Source organism: Lathamus discolor, chromosome 3 (assembly GCF_037157495.1).
Source record: "Lathamus discolor isolate bLatDis1 chromosome 3, bLatDis1.hap1, whole genome shotgun sequence".
Taxonomy (NCBI): domain Eukaryota; kingdom Metazoa; phylum Chordata; class Aves; order Psittaciformes; family Psittacidae; genus Lathamus; species Lathamus discolor.
Genome location: NC_088886.1, coordinates 60,827,912 through 60,851,057, shown reverse-complemented (window position 1 = coordinate 60,851,057; position 23,146 = coordinate 60,827,912). Strand labels below are relative to the sequence as shown.

General features: G+C 46.3%; 1 protein-coding gene across 3 annotated transcripts; it reads right to left on the bottom strand.

Annotated features, from left to right (window-relative positions):
* Positions 1-335: 335 nt before the first annotated feature.
* SAP130 (Sin3A associated protein 130) lies at positions 336-23,078 on the bottom strand. Of its 3 annotated transcripts, none has more exons than XM_065675528.1 (21): positions 22,999-23,078; positions 22,145-22,265; positions 21,124-21,359; positions 20,378-20,536; positions 19,352-19,463; positions 17,832-17,956; positions 16,903-17,027; positions 16,152-16,302; positions 15,858-15,948; positions 15,464-15,568; positions 14,248-14,389; positions 13,836-13,957; positions 8,851-9,153; positions 7,433-7,610; positions 6,222-6,326; positions 5,134-5,495; positions 3,471-3,719; positions 3,055-3,180; positions 2,278-2,381; positions 1,491-1,604; positions 336-1,281 (listed from the first exon to the last, which is right to left on the bottom strand). In XM_065675528.1, the coding sequence occupies exons 2-21, from the start codon at positions 22,257-22,259 to the stop codon at positions 1,123-1,125; spliced, it is 3,183 nt and encodes a 1,060-aa protein (XP_065531600.1). In that variant the 5' UTR covers positions 22,260-22,265; positions 22,999-23,078; the 3' UTR covers positions 336-1,122. The 3 variants fall into 3 exon arrangements, with proteins under 3 accessions (XP_065531600.1, XP_065531601.1, XP_065531602.1); XM_065675529.1 differs by having other exon boundaries at positions 7,433-7,607; XM_065675530.1 differs by lacking the exon at positions 336-1,281 and adding an exon at positions 1,907-2,039 and having other exon boundaries at positions 1,518-1,604.
* Positions 23,079-23,146: the final 68 nt, after the last annotated feature.

The following is a 23,146-nucleotide window of genomic DNA, read 5'->3' as shown; positions in this document are numbered from 1 at the left end:
CAAGAGAACAGCCCTATACCTGGATGAGAGGTGAAAAGTATTCTTAAAACAGATACAGTTCATGAACTGAAGCTTTCTGCTGAGGAGACTAAAAACGAACTGATTTGATAGCCTTTCTAAAAAAAAATAAGGTTAAATGCACAAGTGCATGGGGGCAATCTGCACTGCATGTTCAGGAGCTGAAAGGTGAATTGTCACCCTTCCCTCCACAGCGCAATGTTACCATGCAACATTTTGTTTCTTCTCCTCAGAGAGCTTCTTTCAAGGATTTACCTTGGTTTTGAGTTTACAGGTTGAACAGTCTCACTAGTAGAGAGGTATACAAACCGCTCACATACAAAAACCTCCAAGTCCTTTATTCATGTTTGCAGGATGTATGTGGTACATACAATTAACATTACACCAGCTACATGAAGACCTCTGTGGCAAGAGGTACTTCAAAACAAGTATCCCAGCGCACCAACGTAGACACACACACACACACAGACACTACAAAATCACTTTGAAATGATACCCTCTCCCTCCCCCCTTTGTTGTTTTTCTCCTTTTTTTAACTTGACAGCTAGGACTTCTGAGCCATTGGAGATCCTGAATGGGGCAGGTCTCCTAGTGCAGTGGCACTGGTTTAAGAAGGCTACTTCAGACACTGGAAAAATCAGAACAAGAACGGAATGGGGTGACTGAGAGTGGTGTCATTTTCAATGCTTTGAAGCACGTCTGCTGTCTGGGTCGATACCTGCATGTCCCCCGCAGAACTGCCTGTGTTACAGGCGCCTACAAACCTTGTGTGCTTTCACCCCTAAGCTGCAAACAGGAGGAGAGCACTGTCCACCACACATTGCATCGCTAGTTCCAATTAGTAGGCACTGACACATCAGGAGGGTTAAACAAATGGGACTGGAAAGACTTTAAAAAGGGATGAGCCTGAGAGAAATCTTTGTTCATTGACAGATCTGTGGCAATCCCTTCAGGTCACCAGGCTTCACATGTCCATCTCTTGCCATCTGTTCCCTAAACTCATCCTTTTTATTCAGATGCTCTGCTTAAAAATAAACCCAAACTACAAAAAGGTTCAACTCCATTCTGTACAGGTTCTCCGTTTCCAGAGTCATTATTCTGGCTTTAGACCTTCTCCTTTCGCTTTAATTTGGACACTTTCTTGACAGTTCCATTCTTGTTTAGAAGCTTCAAAACACGATCTTTATGATCCAAGACCTTTAGCATGGAGTCTCGAGCCTCATTGATTTGATCCATCACAAGTTTACACCTCTGCATATTCCCCTGAAATGAAACACTGTCGTCATTAACAGCAGACTCTCTAGCCTAAGCTTTCACTGTACCTTTCCCTAATACCACTTGCAATGGATGACACTGGAAACACATAAATTGTACCTATGTGGATTCCTTTAAGCCAGCTTTAGCTCTTACTAACTGCAGCAGGGTATTTTGTAATTAAAGGTAAAGCAGGTTGAGAGGCCACAGGAACCCACCTGTATCAGTTCATTGATTCGATGCAAGTCATCATCAGTTGCCGCTTTTTTCTTAGGAATGAGTCCCTCCTGCAGGGCCGTCAGTCTCTCATACACATCATGCTCCAGGTTTGTCTATAAGACATTAGCACCTCTTGAGAAGGTTCACCGCTAGGCCACTCGCCCGCATTAAGAAAGCTACACAGAGAAGATGATAATCCATTCCCTTGTCAGCTGCTCTTGTCAGTAATTCAAAAGATGGAGCCTTCTAACGTGGAGTGTGGCACTATCATTCTTACTAACATCCTATTTACAGGATTGCTCCACTTCTGAACAAACATGGATCCTAACCAGAACGGTTTCCCCTATTTCTCACAATACTATTCCAGGAATGCAGAGGTTTTGGGGAGTTTGGTGCTAGAATGCAGAGCACCTACCTCACCCCCAACCTGAAACAGAAGCATCCAGGAATGTGGATCAGTGCTGCCTCCTCAGATCAGCCGCACCATCCCAAACAGACGCTTCTTCAGACCTGTGCATCAGCAGGATGGAGTTGCCAATTTTGATCATCTGTACAAAATACATCAGCTCTTATGTCTGGATCAAAATCAACACTCTAAGTTTCCAAGCCACTTAAGCCACATTCCTGAGAAAGGGGAAAGCACGTCCCACTCCCTTTGGGCTCTACACAACAGCTCCTTTATGGTATTCCCAACGACAGATGACCAGTTTGAAAATACATCCTCCTGTCTCACACAACTCTGTGTCCCCCCCATGTCATAGGAAGCTGCAAGCCCCATTCACCTACCAGCTGCAGTAGCTGTGCCGCACAGAGATGGACCTTCCACCCTTGTGCACGACAGGATACACCCTTCTGATTGGCAATCTCCTGCAGCATAGCCTTCTTCTCTTCTGTCGCCAAGAAACAAAAACATATGTTATTCAGACTTCAGGAGTTGGCCAGGCCTCTCTTCCCAAACAAAAACATTCGCTTAAATTCTGCTCTCCATACCTCCTAATAAATGAGAATGAGCAACGGTTTGCTTCCGATAGGAAAACAGCTACCCATCTGCCACATATCTGATCACTGCTCTTGCTTACTAACAAGTTATCCGTATTTCCAGAAAATTATATCCTAAATACTAAATCTAGAATGTTTTTGATTGAACTGGCAAGTTTGTTAGGTGAAAAGAAAAATCGGAGAACTAAACTGTCGTGTATCACCATAGCATGTCACTTCTTTAAGGTTTACTTCCTTGGTACGTTTCTATCACTGGAAGTGAATAGATTTCTCTATAACCATATGATTCTTAATTTTATGGAAATTTTTAGCCAATTCTGTGTAGTGTCCTTCCCTTCTTTCCTCCTTATCATAAGCATGGAAGAGAGGGAGGCAACATCTAGCCAGTGGAAGTCATTAGCTCACTTGAGCAAGCTTTATTTTCCAAAGTGCAATCAACACCTTTTTGTGGGATTGCTTATCAATGCCAGCCAACTAAGAATGCTCCTGAGGCACCCTAACAGGTACACTGAAGAGGTTCATCCCGGGGGAATGAAACTGTCCAACTACAAGCAGCAGACTCACCTTTTACCCGCACATCGCTGTATCTCTGGAAGTGGTGGTAGGCAGCTTTCCAAGGATTACGATAATGACGGAGCAGTGTGATAGGCGGCCTTGGACGCACAGGGACATATCTCACGCCTTCCTCATCTAGAAAAGGATCCAGGGTGAGCTGCGTTATTATCAAGTAGGCTAGAGCAGGAGATGAGAATGACACAGGAACTCCAGCAAAAGATCAGTAAGCGCTACCTCACATAAAATGATACTTGAGAGAGGTCATTTTCCCTGAACATCACTAAATAGAAAGTGCTGAGGAACAGGTACTTGGGTTCTGCAGTATTTATATTTAGGAAGCATGAGAAAGAGCACCTTTTCTCAGAAACAAATGGAAGAGAAAATAAAAACTTGAAGAGGAAAAAAGGCGTTAGAGATGATGTTACCTATATACTCCTTTGGAGGCGACTTTCTCTTCTCTGCCTTCACCAGCAAATTTTTGGCAGTGGATTTCTCATCATCAGTGCTGTTTGTTTCCATCATGTCCCCTTCCTCTGTGGAAATGACATGCTGCTGCTTACGGGGTTTCTTCCTCGGGGAGGCACCGGGTGGCAAATCACTCGGAGGCATTGAAAGGTTGTTGGCCAGCAATGCCAAAGATGGAGACACAGTACTGGTAGTCAAAGGAGGGACTGCTAAGAGGAAGGAAAGAGGAAAAGAACCCAAACCATCATCAGCAGAAAGGTAACACAGTAACACTGCTTGAACACTACAACAGTAGCTTGTGTTGCAGCACACTGAGAGGACCACAAAGGGTATGAGTGCTTCAGCTCCATGTGTCCTGAAGGACAGATATTAAGCCAGCAGTTACTGCTAGGACGAATCTATATGCCAAGATCTTCAGTGCCTCATATACAAAAGCATAAAAAAAAAAACCAAAAAACAAACAACTCAGAGCAGAGACAACTGTCCCTCAGTTCTTTCATATTTGAAGCTTACGATAGTTTAATGCCACAAAAAGGAATCCATGCTAACATGTGCCTTGTGTTACTGTAGAAAAGAAAAAAGCAAAGCTATGTTTGTATGTACACCAGCATGGATCACAGTCAATAGCAAGTGAGTCCTTTCCCTCTTGCAGTAGAGTCATATGCAGTCAGAAGGGACTGCAGTACTCTCCTTGCAAAAACCTACTTTTACTGCCAAGTCAACAGCACCAGAGCAGTACGTTACTGCACAAACAGACATACCTCTGAAGCTGGACAGTAGCGTGGCACATAGCTTAAGGGAATACTCTTTGACACTCTAATGGTAAAGCTCAATCAGCTGTGACTAAGACTGCAGCAAAACGTTTCTGGGATGGAAACTCTTGACAATTGCCAGTAAGAGATAAAAGAACCCTAAAGAGGTCAATACTCTCTGCCTGTGCTCCAGAGGAGTCTGTAGCAAGCAGCTTCTTCCATCACACATTACAGCTTTAAGTGGAGTGATAAAACCAGCAACTAAAACAGAACTCTAATACTCATGGACATGGGATGCATTCAGATCATTTTACCACTGTATAGTGCCCAACCTGAGATCCATAAGGATCTGAATTTTACTGATCATGCCATCTGATAGCAACTATGGCCAAGCTGGATAAGTGAGGCAGTGTAATAAATACAGAGTTCTAGAGACAAATATCCATGAATCACAGGAGGGCACCATGAAATCCTACTCTGGTCACTAATTCTTCATCTAGAAGACAGGCCCTTGGACCTGAACAGCAGAATTTGTGAGAAAGCTGGAAATAACTGAACTGATCCACAAGATATCATTACTGCTGTTGAGCATGTGTGTTTTAACAATGGAATTCAAACAGACTCTCTGGAGTTGGACCATGTGAACATGAACAAACCATCCACAGTAACAAGTGATTTCATGGGAAATTAGGGAAAAGGCAAATAAGAACTTTATGAGTAATAAGGCATATGGGAGCCCTTTGACAAAAGTGTTCTGTGCTGCCACAAAAGAGACGTAATTCCATTTTCAGGGTGGATAGGTTGAAATCTTCCTAATTTCTCCACTGTCTGAACAACAAAAGAGGCAACCGGATGATTAACAGCCACCTACCAGATACTGGCCGCATGATATCCATAGGCTCCACTTCCTCTTTGATTTTTATCTCTGGCACCGCAGGACCCAGCACCGCTGACAGGGCACCACTCATGGTTGACGGAGGAGCGGGTGTTGCCACAATTGTGGTGGAAGTTGGTGGAGCAGCTGGGACAGCTCCTGGAATGGTGGAGAGCGCTGCTGCAGGCTGTGAGGTGGGACTGGCTGCTGCGATGATGGTTGGAATGGCAGAGGGAGGCTGCTGGGAGGTGGGGGGGACCGCAATGGTGGGCTGCTCACCGCCTTGGTTAGGCACTGCCTCCATAGGCACAGTGACTGGAGTGGCCATGGACACATGAATTTCAGGTTTTGGCTTGGCACTGTAACGTAAAAGAGACAAAACAAGCTGAACTTAGCTGTTCTTCAGCCGTGACCACCTAGTACAAAGTGAATGAGACAAGCTGGATTCAGACTATCCTGTTTTCCCTGCACCTGTGAGTAACACCTGGCTCAGTAGTGTGTTTACCAACCACAGAAGGTGTCATCTCAGTTACATTTCTTCCTGCACTCCCTTTCTAATACTTTGTATTTATCATAAATGCTATTTTCTTTCACTCACCCTAACAAGCAAATCTCATGACTAATTCCAGGTAACACCAAAATACTTACAAAAGGATCAAGACAGTTTCACAATGCAGTCAAAAGGAACTTTTACCCCAAATTTTACTGCCTCCCATCCCTTGTTTACCTTTATTTTACCTGCCCATGACAGGGGTGGGTATTGGAACTAGATGATCTTAATGTCCTTTCCAACACAAACCATTCTATGATTCTGTGATTCTTCAGCATTAATTTCCAAGTACTACAGAAAAAAAGTTTCGAGGTCTCTACAGCAGCAGAGGGGTTGTTGTTTGTTTCTAAGAAAGCTTATAACCACATCTTTTAAAAGGCTGCTGGCTCAGCTTCAAAACAGCAGAACTAGTCCAGTCTGTTTGAAGTCACCACACTGACAAATTCAAATTAAAGCACTCCAATAGCCAAATACAAATCAAACACACACAAGGAAAATATTCTGCTGCAGTTGGTTGTTTATCCTAAAGCCTTACCCAGCAGGCCTTGGTGATCCAGATGTGCTTCGCATGGTATTCTCTACACGTGTGCTAGCTACTTCAGGTGGCTGAGGTGGAATTAAGCTTTTCCGGACTGCCAGCCTGTAAGAGACAGACACATCTAAGCTTCCCACCTCCCTGATGCAAAGAGAAATACCACTGAGAGCAAAGGGATCAAACATTCTTCTTCTCTTAGAATGCCAGCTTTACTTTCATCCCACCAGTCAGTGTTTTACTGAAACTACAAGGCTCCAACAGTGGGAAAACGGAGATCTGGCTATGCCACTGTCCTCCATTACTATTTCAGGACTCAGCAAATCATCTGGAACTAAACAGTGCTCAGACAGGCATCTGCTTTTTTAGCTGGACTAGACTGCGTCAAAGCCTGACTTCAAGACCTCACACCATCAATGTGGATGTTAGGCAGCACAGGGCTGAATAGAGCAAAGTATTTTAGAGACCATTCGGTCTCCTATGGGGCTGGAAGTCCAACTGTTGTCCAAAATATTCAGTCTCTCAATCGAAACACTCTTTGGCGATCTACCTCTGCTTCTTTAATTTCTGTTTCAGGTTTATAGCCTGCAGCTTCTCTGCCTTAATAAAAGATTTCCACCCAAATAAAAAAGTACGCAAGTTTAGTCTCACAGGACACATCAGTTCCAGACGTTCTCAGTCATTAGTCGGGAGGAAATGCATTGTTAAGTCTAAAGCTGTCTCTTGCCTCTTTATTCAGGCATTTAAATTTAGACAGACAACATAAAATATTTTAAGAGTTTAAGTTACTCCCTCCCTTTTTCCTAATCAGATTTCACAGCAGGGTACTAATCCTCTGCTTTCTACTCATCCACATATTCTTCTAAGAAAAGCACTGAAGACAAAACACGAGATGCTCATTTAAGTAGATAATAAAATCTTCGTTTTTATTACACTAAGCAAGAAAGCCTCAAATCCACTTTCCCTCAAAAGATCATTGTCAAGAGCCAGGAGATAAACTCTCCGTCCTTTCATTTTATTACTGACAATAAGAGAAAACTATGTCCTACCCTGGGGGAGGAAAAGACCTGCATTTCACAGATCAGCAAGTTACTCAAAACTGCTGCTTACTGAATAACTTGCTAGAACCTCTATACCTCCACTAAAATGGTTCCATTTAGCCAGGCTAGACCACACAGAACTGTCATTCACATGTCACCTTCAGTTCTACTCACCCATCCGTTGTTGGTTTCTTCCGGAGGATGCTTGGACGCGGGGAAGAGCCCTGGGCTGGTGCACTGGCACTGGCACTCTGGCTATGGGTTTGCACAACTGTAGTTGCTGCAGAAGCAGTGTTGAATGTGTTGCTAATAGGATTGGCTACAATGGTGGCTCCATCTGCCAAGACTACTGCTGAGGAGGATGGACATCGACAGAGCACAGAGAAGAACAGATACAGAGAGGAAGAAGCAGCAGTTACTTAAGGAAAATGGATGACAAAGCAGGTGTTTGCAGAGCCCATGTTGTCCATGCTCCCTCGACTCCCTCAGTCATTACCTGAAGTGCTTTCAGACCATTTTGTAACCAACACCTTTGCTACAAGCAACCTGATCACTGAACCTTACGCAGGGAAGATGGGAACTACCTCCTGCCTAACAACTGCTGCTAGGGAAATAATCTTTTCCAGAAGAAATGGAAAATGCAGAAATTGCTAGAGAGATCATCAAAACAACTGGGTCAGTAAAATAACAGTCCTGGTAGACTCTCTGTGTCAATACATGCCACTATCAGTTGTGCTTACATTCTGACCTTCTGCCAAAGCCGGTTTGGCCAACTGATGCAGAGCATTGAGCATTTAGACAGTCAGGAAGTCACCACACAGTATGTCTGCAGCTTTGAAACAGCATATTTAGATTGGATATAAGGAAGAAATTCTTTCCTGTTAGGGTGGTGAGACACTGGAATCAGTTGCCCAGGGAGGTTGTGAGTGCTCCATCCCTGGTGGTGTTCAAGGCCAGGTTGGACAAAGCCTTGGGTGGGATGGTTTAGTGTGAGGTGTCCCTGCCCATGGCAGGGGGGTTGGAACTAGATGATCTTGAGGTCCTTTCCAGCCCTAACTATTCTATGATTCTATATTCTCTGGGTTGCCACCTCCCAAGTCTTCAATAGGTTGTTGGTGTTTCATCAAACCAGTCGTTTATAATGAAAGATGGTTTCTATCACAGCCCAACATGAGGTTACAAACTGCTGAAGATACCTAGCTGTATTCTAATTTCTACTGTGATCTCATACATAACCGAACAGTGTAGAGAATATTGTTTACTTGTAAATTACTTTTCCTACAAGGCCTTACTGATGAGAATCGTTTAAGTTCAAGCACTTCGATTTTTCCCACTGAAGTAATCTGTTCAGGGGCCACCCACACACTGCAGCTGGTACACTTAAAAACCCCCATAAATTAAGATAAAGGTTAAAAGTATTGGCTGGAAGAATATGTATATGAATGTGTTTGATGTCCACTACCAGACTAGAGAGACTATAACAAGATTATTAATCAGAGTAAAAAGAAAAAACTCCAAACAAGCCAAATTTGCAGGACAAATTCAGTCACTCCATCCAGGGCCAAACAATGGACTTTGCTGGTTGCTCTTACCTGAGGTCTTGGTGTCAGCCTGTGGCTGCTGAGCACTGATTGGTGCTGGCTGCAGTCCCTGTGTACCAATTGGTGCAGCAGGGTGGAGTCCTTGAGTCCCAATTGGTGCTGGCTGAATACCCTGGGCACTGATTGGTGCTGGCTGGATCCCCTGAGCACTGATGGGTGCTGGCTGGATCCCCTGGATGTGCCGGGCATGAGATGCATCTACAGTCATCAACTGCATGGGATTGAGGTGCACGGTTGAGGCCACACCAACGCCAGTCTGAGCCGTGATTGCCGAGTTGGGTGCCTGGGCTGAAACTGGGAACAGCAACATAGACACCTCATCACACCTACCCGTGGGTGCCTCTGCTCCCCCTAGCACCTCTCACTTCCTCTGCTCCCCCCAGCACCTCTCACTTCCTTTCGAAGACTACTTTGCATTGAAAAATTGATTTGCCAGCCTGCCTGTTGCAGGAGTAAATTTGAGTGGAAAGGCCAGATTGTCTGCCAGAAGAAATAAACATTACCATTTATTTCTATTCCATTTTCTAGTTCAAATTGCAACACGACGGAAAAGATCAGGTTTGTCTCTACTTTTTAGTTAGACTCAACTGCATTTGTGTACCCAAATTCGTTTCATAAGCCTGTGCACTATTTTTGCTCGCTATCTTATTTTACAGTGCCTCCAAGTACCAACACTTGGCATTTTCTCTGCTTGAAAAGATGTATATATTTATTAAAAAGGGAAGTCTAAGGCCATGTCTTGTCAGAAGGCAGTCTTTTCACAGAGCTCATCATTACATTAATTAAAGAGCTTCACACCTTTGGCAGTACAAAAGCAAGCAGAGAATGCAGACACTCAAGCCTAAGCACTTTAATGCAGGACTTGCTTCCTTACCCCCTTTCCCCAGCCATAATAACTTTTCCTCAGTGCAAGTGGACAAACTGTTCTGAAGTTGAGTACAAACTTATCTGGCTCAGAACAGGGCGGATTCACTAACACTCATAGGCTGGATCCCACAGCTCAACTGAACACAAAATCTTTCTGTGGCAGAACAATGTTCCAAATGAAGCAGCTGTTCTAAGGAGTTCAATTCATTTATCTGAATTTACTATGATTCCATCTTTCCAGATCCACTATACGATGCATTGTGCTTCTCTCAGGCAGCACTTCACAATACTGTTACACTACCTGAAGATCCTGGAAGTCCAGATTTCCAGCCTTTACAGAATGATTTCTGCAGCCCTACACAGAATGCAAGTGTGAACTTGCCAACAATGGCCATGCCTGCTGACAATGGAGAGCCCTCTCATCGCAGAGCAAGCTGGTTTTGTCGTTGTCACCAGATTTCGACTAAGTTCTTGTGCTGACAAGACACTCTAATAGCAAACCCCTGAAATCCATCACCAGGTCCCTGAAAATGGTTTCTGTATAAAGCATGGCAAGTTTATTCTCTTAGTGGAAGGCCTTATGTAAAGCAGAATTTTCTATCCAACAAAATCCTTTGGGGATTCTACACAAAACACAATCAGCATTTGGAAAGCCAAAGCCAATATTCTTCCTGGAAACTCTGCATTAACTCTCTTTATCTGCCTTCTTTCATAAAATCTCCTCTGTACTTTTATCTAAGCCCTCACCTGGCTGTGCACAGCCCAGGTACACATCCCTCCTGATACCCTGAATCCTCTGCTTTATTGCCATAATTAGCACCTTCAGCTGATGTTTCAAGTCAATTCAGCAAGGGAAAGGTCTCTGTCAATGAGCTCCAGCTGAAGACCCTACATCTGCTGTTTCAAAATTAGGATTAGCCTACCATCACCCCAACATGCCATCAAAACTGGAACTCCTGACAGTCTGTAGTCATGTTCTGTCAGGGGCTCTCTAACAGCTCCTCGAATACAGCTGCCAACACCAAGTACCACCACTCACCTGCACCTTCTCCTTTAAAAACTTTCAGCCAGGAAGATACAAAATAAGCCCTGTCTTGTATTGAGAGCCATTTAATTGCCCTGAAGCCCACCTTGAAGCCTGACATTATAGTCAAGACTAGCAACTTTTCACTGGAGTTTCAATGACAGAAAGAATAGGCCCCAGTAATGTGTCAGTTCCTTGTGGATGTGTTGTGGGTTAAGCCTAGCCAGTAACTCAGAACCATGCAGCCTCTCGCTCACTCCCCCACCCCGTTCCTCCTCCTGCTCCCAGAGGGATGGGGAGGAGAATCAAAAGAATGTAACTCCCACAGGTTGAGATAAGAACAGCCCAGTAACTAAGGTGTAACACAAATCACTGCTGCTACCAGTAATAATAATGATAAGGGAAATAACAAGGGGAGAGAATGCAACCGCTCACCACCTGCTGACTGATAGCCAGCACAACTCAGCAGTGATCTAACCCTTCTGGGTAACTGCCCCCAGTTTATATACTGGGCATGACGCGCTGTGGTATGGAACACCTCTTTGGGTAATTTGGGTCAGGTGTCCTGTCTCTGCTTTCTCCTGGCTTCCCCTCCTCCCTGGCAGAGCATGAGACTCAGAAAGTCCTTGGTCAGAGTAAACATTACTGAACAGCAACTAAAAACATCGGTGTTATCAGCGCTGTTCCCAGGCCGAAAGTCAAAACACAGCGCTGCACCAGCTACTAAGAAGGAGAAAAATAACTGCTACTGCTGAACCCAGGACAACATGTTAAGACCACTTGGTCTCCAGGTAGAAGCCCCTTCAGCTGGAATGAACACGAAGCTGAATAAAGCCCCTGTAATCCAAGGGGAAAGGGTCAGCAACCTGCTACGCCACTCAAACACACACAAGTCTATGGGGCTGGATGGAATCTACCCAAAGGCACTGAGGAGCTTGTAGAAGTGCTCACTTAGCCACCTTCCATCATTCAGCAGCAGCCATGGCTAACCTGGGAGGTCCCAGTTGACTGGAGGTTAGCAAAGGGCCAGAAGGAGCACGTGGGTCTGTCAGCCTGACCTCAGTGCTGGGGCAGGTTATGGAGCAGATCATCTCGAGTGGCACCACAATGCACGTACAGGACAACCAGGCCCAGTCAGCATGGGTTTATGAAAGGCAGGTTCTGCCTGACCAACCTGATCTCCTAGGAGAAGGTGACCTGCTCAGTGGGTGAGGGAAAGGCTGTGGATGTTGTCAATGTAGACTTTAGTAAAGCCTCTGACAGCATTCTCCTAGAGAAACTGGCTGTCATGGCTTAGACAGGCGTACTCTTCCCTGGGTAAAAACTGTCTAGGTGGCTGGGCCTAAAGAGTGCTGTTGAATGGAGGTAACTCCAGCTGGTGGCCAGTCACAAATGGTGTTCTCTAGGGCTTGGCACTGGGGTCAGCACTTGGCACTGGGGCCAGCGCTGTTCAATCTCTTTATCAGTGATATAGACAAGGGGATAGAGTGCACCCTCAGTATGTTTGCAGATGACACCAAGTTAGGCAGGAGTTTTGATCTGCTGGAAGGCAGGAAGGTTCTGCAGAGGGATCTGGACAAGCTGGATCGACCCAACAAGGTCAATGTTTGAGGTTCAACAAGGCAAAGTGCTGGGTCCTGCACTTGGGCCACAACAACCCCATGGAATACTCCAGGCTTGGGGAATTGTGGCTGGAAAGCTGCCTGGTGGAGAAGGCCATGGAGGTGTTTGTTGATGGTTGCTGACTATGAGCAAGCTTGTCCCCAGGCAAACAAGAAGGCCAAGAGCATTCTGGCCTGTATCAGCACCAGTGTGGCCAGCAGGGCCAGGGCAGTGATTGTCACCCTGCACTGGGCACTGATGAGGCTGCACCTTGAATCCTGTGTTCAGTTCTGGGCCCCTCACTAAAAGAGAGACATTGAGGAGCTGGAGTGGGGCCAGAGAACGGCAATGGAGCTGGTGCAGGGTCTGGAGCACAAGTGTGATGGGGAACAGCTGAGGGACCTGGGGGTTCAGTCTGGAGAAGAGAAGGCTCAGGGGGGATCTTACCCTCCCTACAACTGCCTGACAGGAGGTTGTTGTGAGGTGGGGTCAGACTCTGCTCCCAAGTTACAAGCAATAGGACAAGAGGAAATGGTCTCAAGCTGCATCAGGGGAGGTTTAGACTGGATAAAGGAAAAATTTCTTCACCAAAAGGTTTGTCAAGCACTGGAACAGCCTGCCCAGGGATGTGGTGGAGTCACTGTCCCCTGAGGTATTTAAAAGACATCCAAGAGCCTATGATCTTAAAGGACTTTTCCAATCTAAATGATTCTATGATTCTTTCCCATTCAGCAGATCGGCTTTGCTACCTCCAAGTCCTTCTGAATTGCCTCTGTACTGCTCATGGGTAACATACTGGCAGCAGGCAGATATTCCATGAAAATTCAAATCATGCAGATTCCCACAGTTTGGATCACAGGAATTATCACATTATAGAGAAAACTCCCAAACTACTCAGTAAGGTAAAAGTGCTCCAAAATGTGTCACAGAATGACTTAAGTTTTGGTTGACTACGTGGGCTCACATTACACATCACTTTTTCACTGCAAATCACTGCAACGGTTCAAACCCATTAATTGCTCCATTCTTTTGAACAGAACACTAATGCAAACGTGTGCATGCAGCTTATTTTTTCCATTCTTGGTTCAGATTTCTCCCTCAAAATGTACACTCGTGGAAAGAGATTAAAAGGGGCTTGTCAGAACACCAGGGAACGAAGATGCATCCAAGAGCTGATTTGGAGGAGTTGAACTGTTCCGATTTGTACAATCAAGAGCTTCTGCTCAGAGATGTGAACTCTTGTATATCAAATGTGAAATCCCTGAAAAGACTGTTAGTAGCTGTATTTAGTAGGCCTCTGAAGTAGTTCAGTACCCCCCGCCCATGAGTTTTTCCCTCAGGCAACAAGTTATCAAAGACTTTTAGTGACAAATCATGAAAATCAAGCATTGAAACCTTTTAGTTTCTCCCATCGCTAACACTCATAGAGAAGCTAATAACTGAACAAAGCATCACAGTCAGTCTGCCCCAAAGCTGGACTTACCCGGATACTGGCGGATGGTGGACACTGAGCTGGTGATGGGGGTATAGGTGTGTGCAGTCAAAGGGTAGGCAGAGGGTGGGTATGTTGGTAAGAAATACTGGAACTGGACAGGCACCGACTGCCTACAGGCATCAAAGAAAGCAAGTATTACACACACCATCTTAGCAGTTCATCTTCAACCTCTTAAATCCCCAAATTGCGTGATCTCATCTGTCTTAAGTCATCAAGTACCTCACCTATCATGGTTAATTCAAAATTACTAAATCCCCCCCCAGAATGACTAAATCCCCAAATTACAAAACCCCCAGGTTTTTAAAACACATTATTTTCAGCATATCAGAACCTAGCAAAGCAGCAAGGCACTCAAAACCTACTCGTAACACTCTCATTCCTAGAGCTGCTATTTCCCCACCTGTTATCATTTCTGGTTTCCATTGCTACTGGGTTTGGAGATGCCCGGTGACTGGAGAGGGGTATGAGATTACTCCTCTCTGCTGTGTAGTCAGACTGGATCCGGGGAGAAGTATGCGTGATTTGCTGAGGAACCACTTTAGCTGCATAAAGACAAAGATGTAATCAGTTGAGTGTCACAGGAAAAGATGGTAAACATGGCAAAGGTGAGATTAACTCTGGCAAATCCCCAAATACCACTCCTTCCCCCTCAACCCACTCCACCTTCCAATCTGCTACTGATATCCTATCTGCAGTAATGACAGCTTTCCTCAATAGGCAGAAAGGCAAGCGAAATGAAGAATTTTACATCAGTTTATACCAGAATAGATGGATATTATAAATGCAGATATAAAGTACACTTGCTAACAGAGTAAGTTAATACAGTGGTCAAATTATTTCTTTACAATTTGATTTAGTTTTAGAATCAGCCCAATCCTTTCTGCTGTCAAGAACTTACTTATCCAAGTTTTCAAAGCAGAACTTGACAGAGATCAAGGGAAATGAGATCAAGGCAGACAAGTATACACAGACAGAGGTCAAGAAAAGAAAGAACACACCTACAAAAGCTTTCCAGGAAACACTGACATTTGGAGATATAACCTCATTTCTTGCAAATTTATGGTAGGGAAAGATATGATAAGATTTCAAAAGAACAAGAAGGAGGTCATCAAGAAAACAGAGATGAACAAAAGGAAACTCAGGCAGCTCTGCAGGGAACAGCTCAGGGAGATACCACATCCAGGCAAATAAAGCTCCCACCTTTAGACCTTAGTGTTCTACCTCCAAACGAACACACGAATCAAACTGCTACACTGAACACCTCCAGGAGCACAGCAAAGAACTTATCAACTGTTAAAGCTATATTCTATCACCAAGTAGTTAAAACTTATGCAGTATATACAATTCAGGTTCTGAAATGCCAAAAGGCCCAAGTCTGTCTAAAAGTTCAACTCAGTAAGTCAATGAGCCATTTTATTACTTGCTCCTCCTAGAACATCTATTTCTTCCTGGTACTAAACAAAGTTATGCCTCAGCAGAACCTGTTAATTGGTTTCTCCCAGCTTGAACTGATTTTCTTCCCCTCCTTAATCTGCCAATATGCACAAACACTGCTCATGTAAGCAGAAAAGTAAAGGCATCAGTTACACACTCTTCTTAAAACTGAAATCACTTACCAACTGGGATGTTTGAGGTCGTGACAGCTGTAGCATGGGAAGAATGGGAGGGCATTGTCATGGTAACAATAGTGCTTGTAGGCGCTTGGGTGTGAGACACAGAACCTAAAGAGAAAGAAAAAGCACCCTATATAAGATGTTTCTATGGAGCCCTGTCACACCATTATATCTATATCCATATCCAAATAAAGAGAGGATAAACCCCAACCAGACACTCCCCTTCAAGAACCCAGTAATCTTCCTCCTGAAGCCTGTTCCTGCACTTCCAAATGCAGCCTTTACCATAAATAATTCCTCAAAAGTAGTTTGTTTCCATCCTCAGGGAGGAAAATTCAACAAGAACAACAATAAAATCACACCCCGTAACTTTCCCAATAGCATTATGAATACTCACCAGCTGTGGTTGCTGAAGCAATGGTATTTGTTGCCAAAATAGGCGCCACTGTTGCTGCTGCCACAGGAGTACCAGTACTGAAAATGGTTTTCTATGAAATGAGAAGAAAACCTTCAAGTTAAATGACTAGTACATTTAAAAACACATACTTCATATGGGATCGTGTTGCACTGACTGTGAACAACATGAATTTCTAACCTAACTCTTTCCCCAAATTTAATTTTAGCCCTCAAGATACAAACAAAATTGGTATCTAGAATAAGCAAGAGTTTTTACTTTCTTGTTGCAGTTTACCTGAGCCATGGTGTGGAGCTGTGGCTTCTGTGTTCCTATAGCTGGGTGAGATGGTAGAGTGATCCGCGTGGCTGTGTCCCGCGGCTGCGCAGGCCGCTGGATGCTAATAGCTGCAGAAGGCGGGTGCTGCTGGATAGACAGTGTGGGTCGACTAGAAAGGAAGCAAAATCATCATGAAGATAACTGTGGGGATGCTAAATATGGAAGATAAAAGGCAGGGACCCACATCAGGCCTTGGACTCCTCTCCTGAGAAAGCAGCACTGCTACCAAGTACACGGTAAAGCAGTGTAAGACATTGGAACCGCAATGCTCTGTTGTCATCTGCTCTACATACCCAACTATGAAGGACAACTTATCACTAACTCCTACCAGCTCATAAAAGAGGCCTTTTGTCAGGGATGCTTTTCAACTGTCACGTGTCACTTCTCACTGTGTCTTCATAAAAAAACCAAACATAGATGGGCCAAATTAGCCTCAAGTTCCTGCAATAGAAACTCTGCATTCCAGGAAGCAGGATCTCTGAATGGATTCATTAAGGTCTTTCCATCTCAGAACACAAAGCAACAGTTCAAGCTTATAGTAATTTTTATGTGCAGAACTGAAAGCATTTGCACTGAGCAAGCATTACTGTTTTTGTGTTTTATCATCCCACATCTAGAGAGTTATCTATTCTCAATGGCTGACACTTCTGTTTCCCCTTCCTGCAGCCTCCGTCAAGTCAGAGCACTGTAGCTTTCAAAGCATCTTTACCTGAGGGTTGACTCTGTAGCATGTGCTGCTGTTGTAGTTATAACAGGGGACTGAGCTCTCGTGGCTGAGACAGTTGCCACCACAGCAGGAGGAATAGTGCTTGATGTTGTCACCGGAGGACGAGACTACAAATGCAAGTCAGAGAGAGACACATTCAGAAAAGAAATTCTGCTTTTCGGATATTAATTAGGAATTACTTGGTTGAAACTGCTTTTCCTGCATCTTATCACTAAGTGCTGGCATTCTAAGACATTTCCAGGCTTTTTGAATTGATCTGCATGCTCCTGAGCAAATCTGTTTTGGTTTTCAAAGCATGCACTATCACAGGAATTGGTAACTGACAAAGTTAACAAGACCGGATCCCTTGAAAGGTCTTTAGGAAAAAGCCCAAAGGTCAGTTCCCTTCTGACTGAAAAGAAATCCCGATCCAAGTATATACAGGAAGTCAAAGGTGATTAAATCTGGATCCTAGCTTAAAGCACAAAGTAAAGATGTTTAACCCTTTATCCTCACATTGAACACTAGCACTACTGTAGGCAGACGATTCCTACAATCTTCTCCTTATGTGAATACATAACTTGATTTATACAGAAGCATATTAAAATTAGATTCTATAATTCTCCATCATATATTTAAGAAGAAATCAACAAAAAAAACTTGAGTACATCTGAACTAAATCCTCTTCCCAGTTTCTACGCACTTTGGAGACAGTTAAACCAAATTCCTGGCATGAAGTCCACAAAGGAAATAAAACCACACAACTAATACAATTATTTCACTACTTGCTATTAGAAGCCAGTACCCAAGAAACAGACTGGAAACCTCAGCCCAGGAAATATGCAATTATAGGTTATATAGGACAAATAAGTGCCGGGAAGAACTTGGAGCTGGTGGTCAGCATTGTGCAGAGCTGCCTGGCTGCTACCTGCCTGGATTGGCTGATGGATGATGTGCTGAACTGCTGGCTGAGCTGTAGCTGTGTTTGGCAACTGGGAAGCTGGTCTCAGGACTGTGGTTACTTTAGAACTGGACATCACTGCAGCAGCCGCTGCACCTGGGAAACAAACAAACATGTTAAAACACCGTGCATACAAACGGCTCCGTTAGGACAAACTCTGATTGTTGGCTGTATGTATTTCAGTCTTCATGTATTTTACATGTATGTCAGTTCAGGTGGCGTTGATTTAGAAGTAAAGGCTTGCAGCAGAGACATATAAGGTTTGCAAATGTGGGGAAAGGTAGGTATTATTTTAAATGAATTGGCTTTCTTGCTACTTCTTATTCCCCTATAATAAGCTTATATTGCAAATCCAATCTTGTTTTATTCCAGGCTATGGAAGTCAGTAGAAATATTTCAGCTTGATTACTGGGCTAATGTGCAAGTCACTCAATACCAACAACAATCTCGCTGCACCCAATGAAGTTCAGAAGAATGATATACATGCAATAGAAGAAAACACACAACAAAACCAAAACCAAGCAATCCGGACCCAAAAAACTTTTAAAGTTGCAATCTGAATAATTTGCTTATTCTCTGCTGTCTCCTGATCCCATGAAATCACTGTAGCAGGCAAACAGCCTTGAAATCATTTGATGGACTGGACTGCATCGTTTCTGTAGATGTCCCTAACTTAAATTCTTACCTCAAAAGTTAATACTCAGGCAGAGAAAAAAAGAGCAGGAAGACAAACGAAAAGCGTGCACTAAGTGACAGTACAGTTTGTGGCAGCTGTCCCACAGCAGTCAAGTGAACAACAGCTACAATGCAAGCTGCACAGAACATTATGCCTTTGCTACGTCATTTATGTTTCTTGAGTGACCAAATAACAGCCAATATGAAAGGAAATACAAATATGAGTAGTACTTTGAATTCAGATCAGTTTAAAGTAGAACAGGAAACATAACCCATAAGCTGTTGAAATAAAAAAAACGCAGCCAGAAATCAGGCAGATGCTACTGTGCACAGGGCTTCTTTTACGGGGCTGATCTTCTATTTGTAAGCCACAGCAACATGGGAGACAAGAGCCTGTAGCTATCACCAGCATTTAACTCAAGGGTAAATGTAAATGCACATGAATAGCCCTCACAACTGCTTAAATGCATTGTCATAGGTGACCAATGCTTGCTACCAAGAACACAACGTGTTACAGGACAGGTCAGTCTACACCAGTGCGGTTTCCTTCTTGAACACATTCACTGTTTTAACAACACAGAACTAGAAGAACAGACATGCTGGTATCTGCCAGCATTTTAAACACTGTCACACAGTCCTGCTCTAAATGGCCGAAGGCAATGTAATTCTTAAGGTGGCTGGCAGTCACCTATTTATGTTAGCAGCTTTAACAGCTGGAATACTGGCTGTGTTAGCAGTGAGGAGAGGTGAAGGCTAGCTACACCTCCCCAGAGAGGCTGTGAGCAGGCGGCAGGGATGGCAAAGCTCCGTCTTTACCTCGGGGTAGGTGAGACGCTCCAATGTGTAGCGGAGGCCCAGGAGCACTACTTCTGATGATAGACATCTGCACGTTGGTAGCCATGATATGATGCAAGTTACTAGGATGCCCCTACAGAGTCAAAGAAATCACAAAACCCAAAAAAACCCCATGAGCTGTACTGATAAGAATTAATGGCCATACTGTTACCATACTTGGTGTACAATGGTGTCATGCGTTACACGCTGAGAGCAGAAAGTGGCAGATATTGGAACTAGATGATCTTAAGGTCCTTTCCAACCTAACTATTCTATGATTCCATGTTTCCACAGGATAACATTACAGAGCCTGCTGACATTGTGTGTGGAAAATGTAAACGTTTATCTGTTTCACTGGTCTATTTTCCTGGTTGGGACATGGGTGCCAATGAGCCAGCAGTCACCCACATATCAACCAGAGAGGTGGCCCTTTTGCCATTAGGGACTTCTAAGGCACAGGTTCATACCACACCTCTCCAGTAAAGCCAAGAGAATGGTGGGAACCTGGCAAAGGTTGCAACAAATTAATTCTATTTTCTTCCAATTCTGTTCTTTACAGATCTATTAATAAAAATCGACTGAAACTGCTGCACATCCTCGGCCAGCCTAACTCAAACCCACCTAGAGGCACTTGACAGCAAAACCCTGAGGCTTCAGAGGTTCAGTGACGAGTGCTCTGGCGACCCAGTTTCAAATCAGGAGGGCTGGCTCTGCAGTCTAAGTTAGAGGGCAAAAGATGATATTTCTAAAGCATTATCTACAGCTCCCTCACCCCCATGCTATGTCAGTTGGATGAGTACAACAAATCAGCAGCTTTCTACAGAGCTAGTGCTCACTGAGACTGAGGTTTAATGCTCCAAGCAGAACTGATCCAACACTGTCTGGGGAAGCCTGCTCTCTTCTACCTTCCTTCCTGCTGTAAGAGCCCACCTCAGTTGTACCAATATTAGTACTGGTTTGACCATGGAGCGAACTGGAACAGAAACCAAACAAACCAAAGAACCAGACCTGTTGCCCACTGATGGTTGCCACAGGAATCGTTGGAGCCTGGGGTATGTTGCTTTCCATGGTCACGGTAACTTGCCCAGGAACCTTTGTGGGAGCTGAGAGAGTAGAGGGTGGAGCAGGAGCAATGGGCCGGCTGGGCATGGTGGGCTTCAAGGGAGGCTACAAGAAACACAAAGACAGAAATGTTGGCACCTCCAAGCAAGAACTCAATGTGGAAACATTCTGGGGGTAAAAGCCTGACAGAAAGTCAGCTTTGTGCAAGGATAAGCGCGGTTAAGTACTTGGAGAGAAAGGATGTGGGTCATTTGGAGCTATTCTGTTTTCATTTGGGACAAAGGAAGGCCATCTTTTGCACGGGAAGTACGCAACTTGTAACATACAGCCTTAGTCACATGTGGAATCTATTAGAGCTATGGTATTCCCCAACAGACACTGGGCATTAACACTTAATGTGATGTTCCCATCCACTCCTGCAGAAAAGGGAAGATTTCAGAACCTGACTGAAATCACTGTTCTCTTAGGAGACAAACAAAACCCACTCCCCTCAAAAATAACGCTGTGATACAATGAAACCCTCAGCGCAGCAGATGGAGCAGCTAAACCCAAGAGGCAGTGCACAGCATGCAAGGAAAGCTTAAGAAACAAAAGAAAGGAAGTTTTTGGTGCAGTTTATTTTTGCCCAGTGCTCTTTACTGCGGTATAGATTGTTATTTACTTCCCCTACGGATCATGAACCTCCTCGTTACCTTCATCAGTCCGTCTGAGAAGGAAAGTGGCACAGCTGGAGTCAAATGGGCTGGTGGTGCTGTCACTGTCACCGGGGCACCAGACTGGACAGGGTGGTGCTGTGTCAACATCTGAACCTGTGGATATGGCCGCACCACCACTGGCTCCTGCTTTTCCTCTCGAGGCTGGACCGAGCTGCCGGGGCCGATGTGCTCCCTAGGAGCAACCTCCGAGTCACGACTTGATTCATCACTCACTAGCAATGAAAACAAGAGAGAAACAGGAAGCTCTGAGGAAAAGGGTACAGAAGTTGAACACGTCTGCAGCGGTCACCCACCGACTCAGGGATGTGATCAATCAAATACACTCCAGCGACGAAAGCCCTGGGAATTCTGGCGTTGCTTCTGCCAGTTCCCCTTAGAACTGATGGGCCCTGCAATGCTGGGCAAGGTGGGGTCACCTCGGAGAAGTCCACCTGAACACCTTCTCCAAACAAAGCCTGACTGAGCTTTCTTTCATGTGAAAAATACTTAGTTATCTAAATAACTGCTGTGCAGTCCCACACCAAACAGGTACTACCAAAGCCTGAGTTTAACCAGTTATGTACCTGGCTGTCAAGCTGAAGAAGAAGTATAAGCCCTCCTCAAAGTGAAACACCCCCTTATCCCCCATTCATCTCTGCAGCCTGTAACCTCGGCAGGGACAGCAGCACAAGAACCAGGGCTCCCACCCCACCACCAGCTACAGGAAACGCTCCCACATCCACGCACCGCTCCTGCCTGTGGCGTGCACAAGCGGAGCCGAGGGCCGGCGGCAGGACACCCGTGGGGAGCAGCGGAACGGCTCTACCCTGATCGCTGCGCAGAGCCCGCAGCTAAACAGACTCTCGCGTTGCTCTCCCCACTGGTAACCGGCGCAGCCCGCGGTACGCCCCGCTCCTCCCGCCCAGGGCGGCCCCGTCCCGCACCCGTCCTGTACCCAGCGGAGAAGCCGAAGCGGGACGGCGCTGCCGGGCCCGCCCCTGCCCCGAAGCCCGCTTACCTGCGGCGGCGGGGGCGATGAGCCCAGCGGAGCCGCTGGCGGCGATGGGCGGCGGCGGCGCCGGTCCGAGGCCGGGGGGCGGCGCGCCCGAGCGGGGGAACTGCTGCGAACTCATGTCCGCCTGCGGGGAGCGCCGAGCGTTAGCGTGCGTCACCGAGCGTCACCGCACCGACAACCCCAACCCCTCGCCCACCGCCTCACAGGGGGCGACAACACCCCCGGCAGGCACCGCCCCCCGCTCCCGCCCCGCTCATTGGGCGCGGCGATAGCGGCACCGCCAGCCCTGCGCCAATGCGGCGAGCCCCGCCGAGCCAGCCAATCCACAGCTGGCCTCCACAGCCAGTAAGGAGCGGCCGTACTAAGTACATCACAAGGCGGCGAGCCAATAGCGGGGAGGAAGGCGCTGGCCAATGAGGGCCGGCCGTGCCGCCCGGGCCCGCCCCGCTGTGCCGCCGTGAGGGGCCGCAGGGCCCGGATGTTCCCGGGAGCGCGGCGGCGCCCGGAGCCGCCCCTCCCCGCACCGACCGCGGCCCGCGCCGCCCGGCCGAGCCCTGCCCGGCCCTCGCCCGCCCTGCCCCGCGCTCCTCTCCTCCGCCCTGCCCTGCCTCTGTCCATTCCCGCGCTCCCGCCCCGGCCCTGCCGCCGCGCGGGGCCCCGCCCCTCTCCTCTCCTCTCCTCTCCGCTCGCCCCGCTCCGCGGCGCTGCCTCCCGGGACAGGCTGCCCCCGCCGCCGCGCACTGAGACAGCCGCAGCGGCCGATCTGAAGCCGCGGCCATCGCCCCCCGCCCGCCACCCTTCCCTGGAGCTGCTCCCGGTCCCCGGCGCGGCTCCAGGCGCGCTGCCCGCGGCGGTACCTTTGCCGGGGGCGCCCCGCAGCAGCCGTAGCTGAGCCGCCACCACCGAGCACCTCTTCCGCCGCCGCAGCTGCCCACGGCGGATTGGCCCCGGTCGGCCCCGCCCACCACGGCGCCCCCCGCCCCATTGGCTGCGGCAGCCCTCCCC

Coding starts and splice junctions, on each gene's coding strand:
- SAP130 (XM_065675528.1), bottom strand. CDS start 22,259: ATGAGTTCGCAGCAGTTCCCCCGCTCGGGCGCGCCGCCCCCCGGCCTC. Junction 7,611..8,850: donor GGCTGACACCAAGACCTCAG/GTAAGAGCAACC, acceptor CATCCTCCTCAG/CAGTAGTCTTGGCAGATGGA. Junction 5,496..6,221: donor GGATCACCAAGGCCTGCTGG/GTAAGGCTTTAG, acceptor TTTACGTTACAG/TGCCAAGCCAAAACCTGAAA.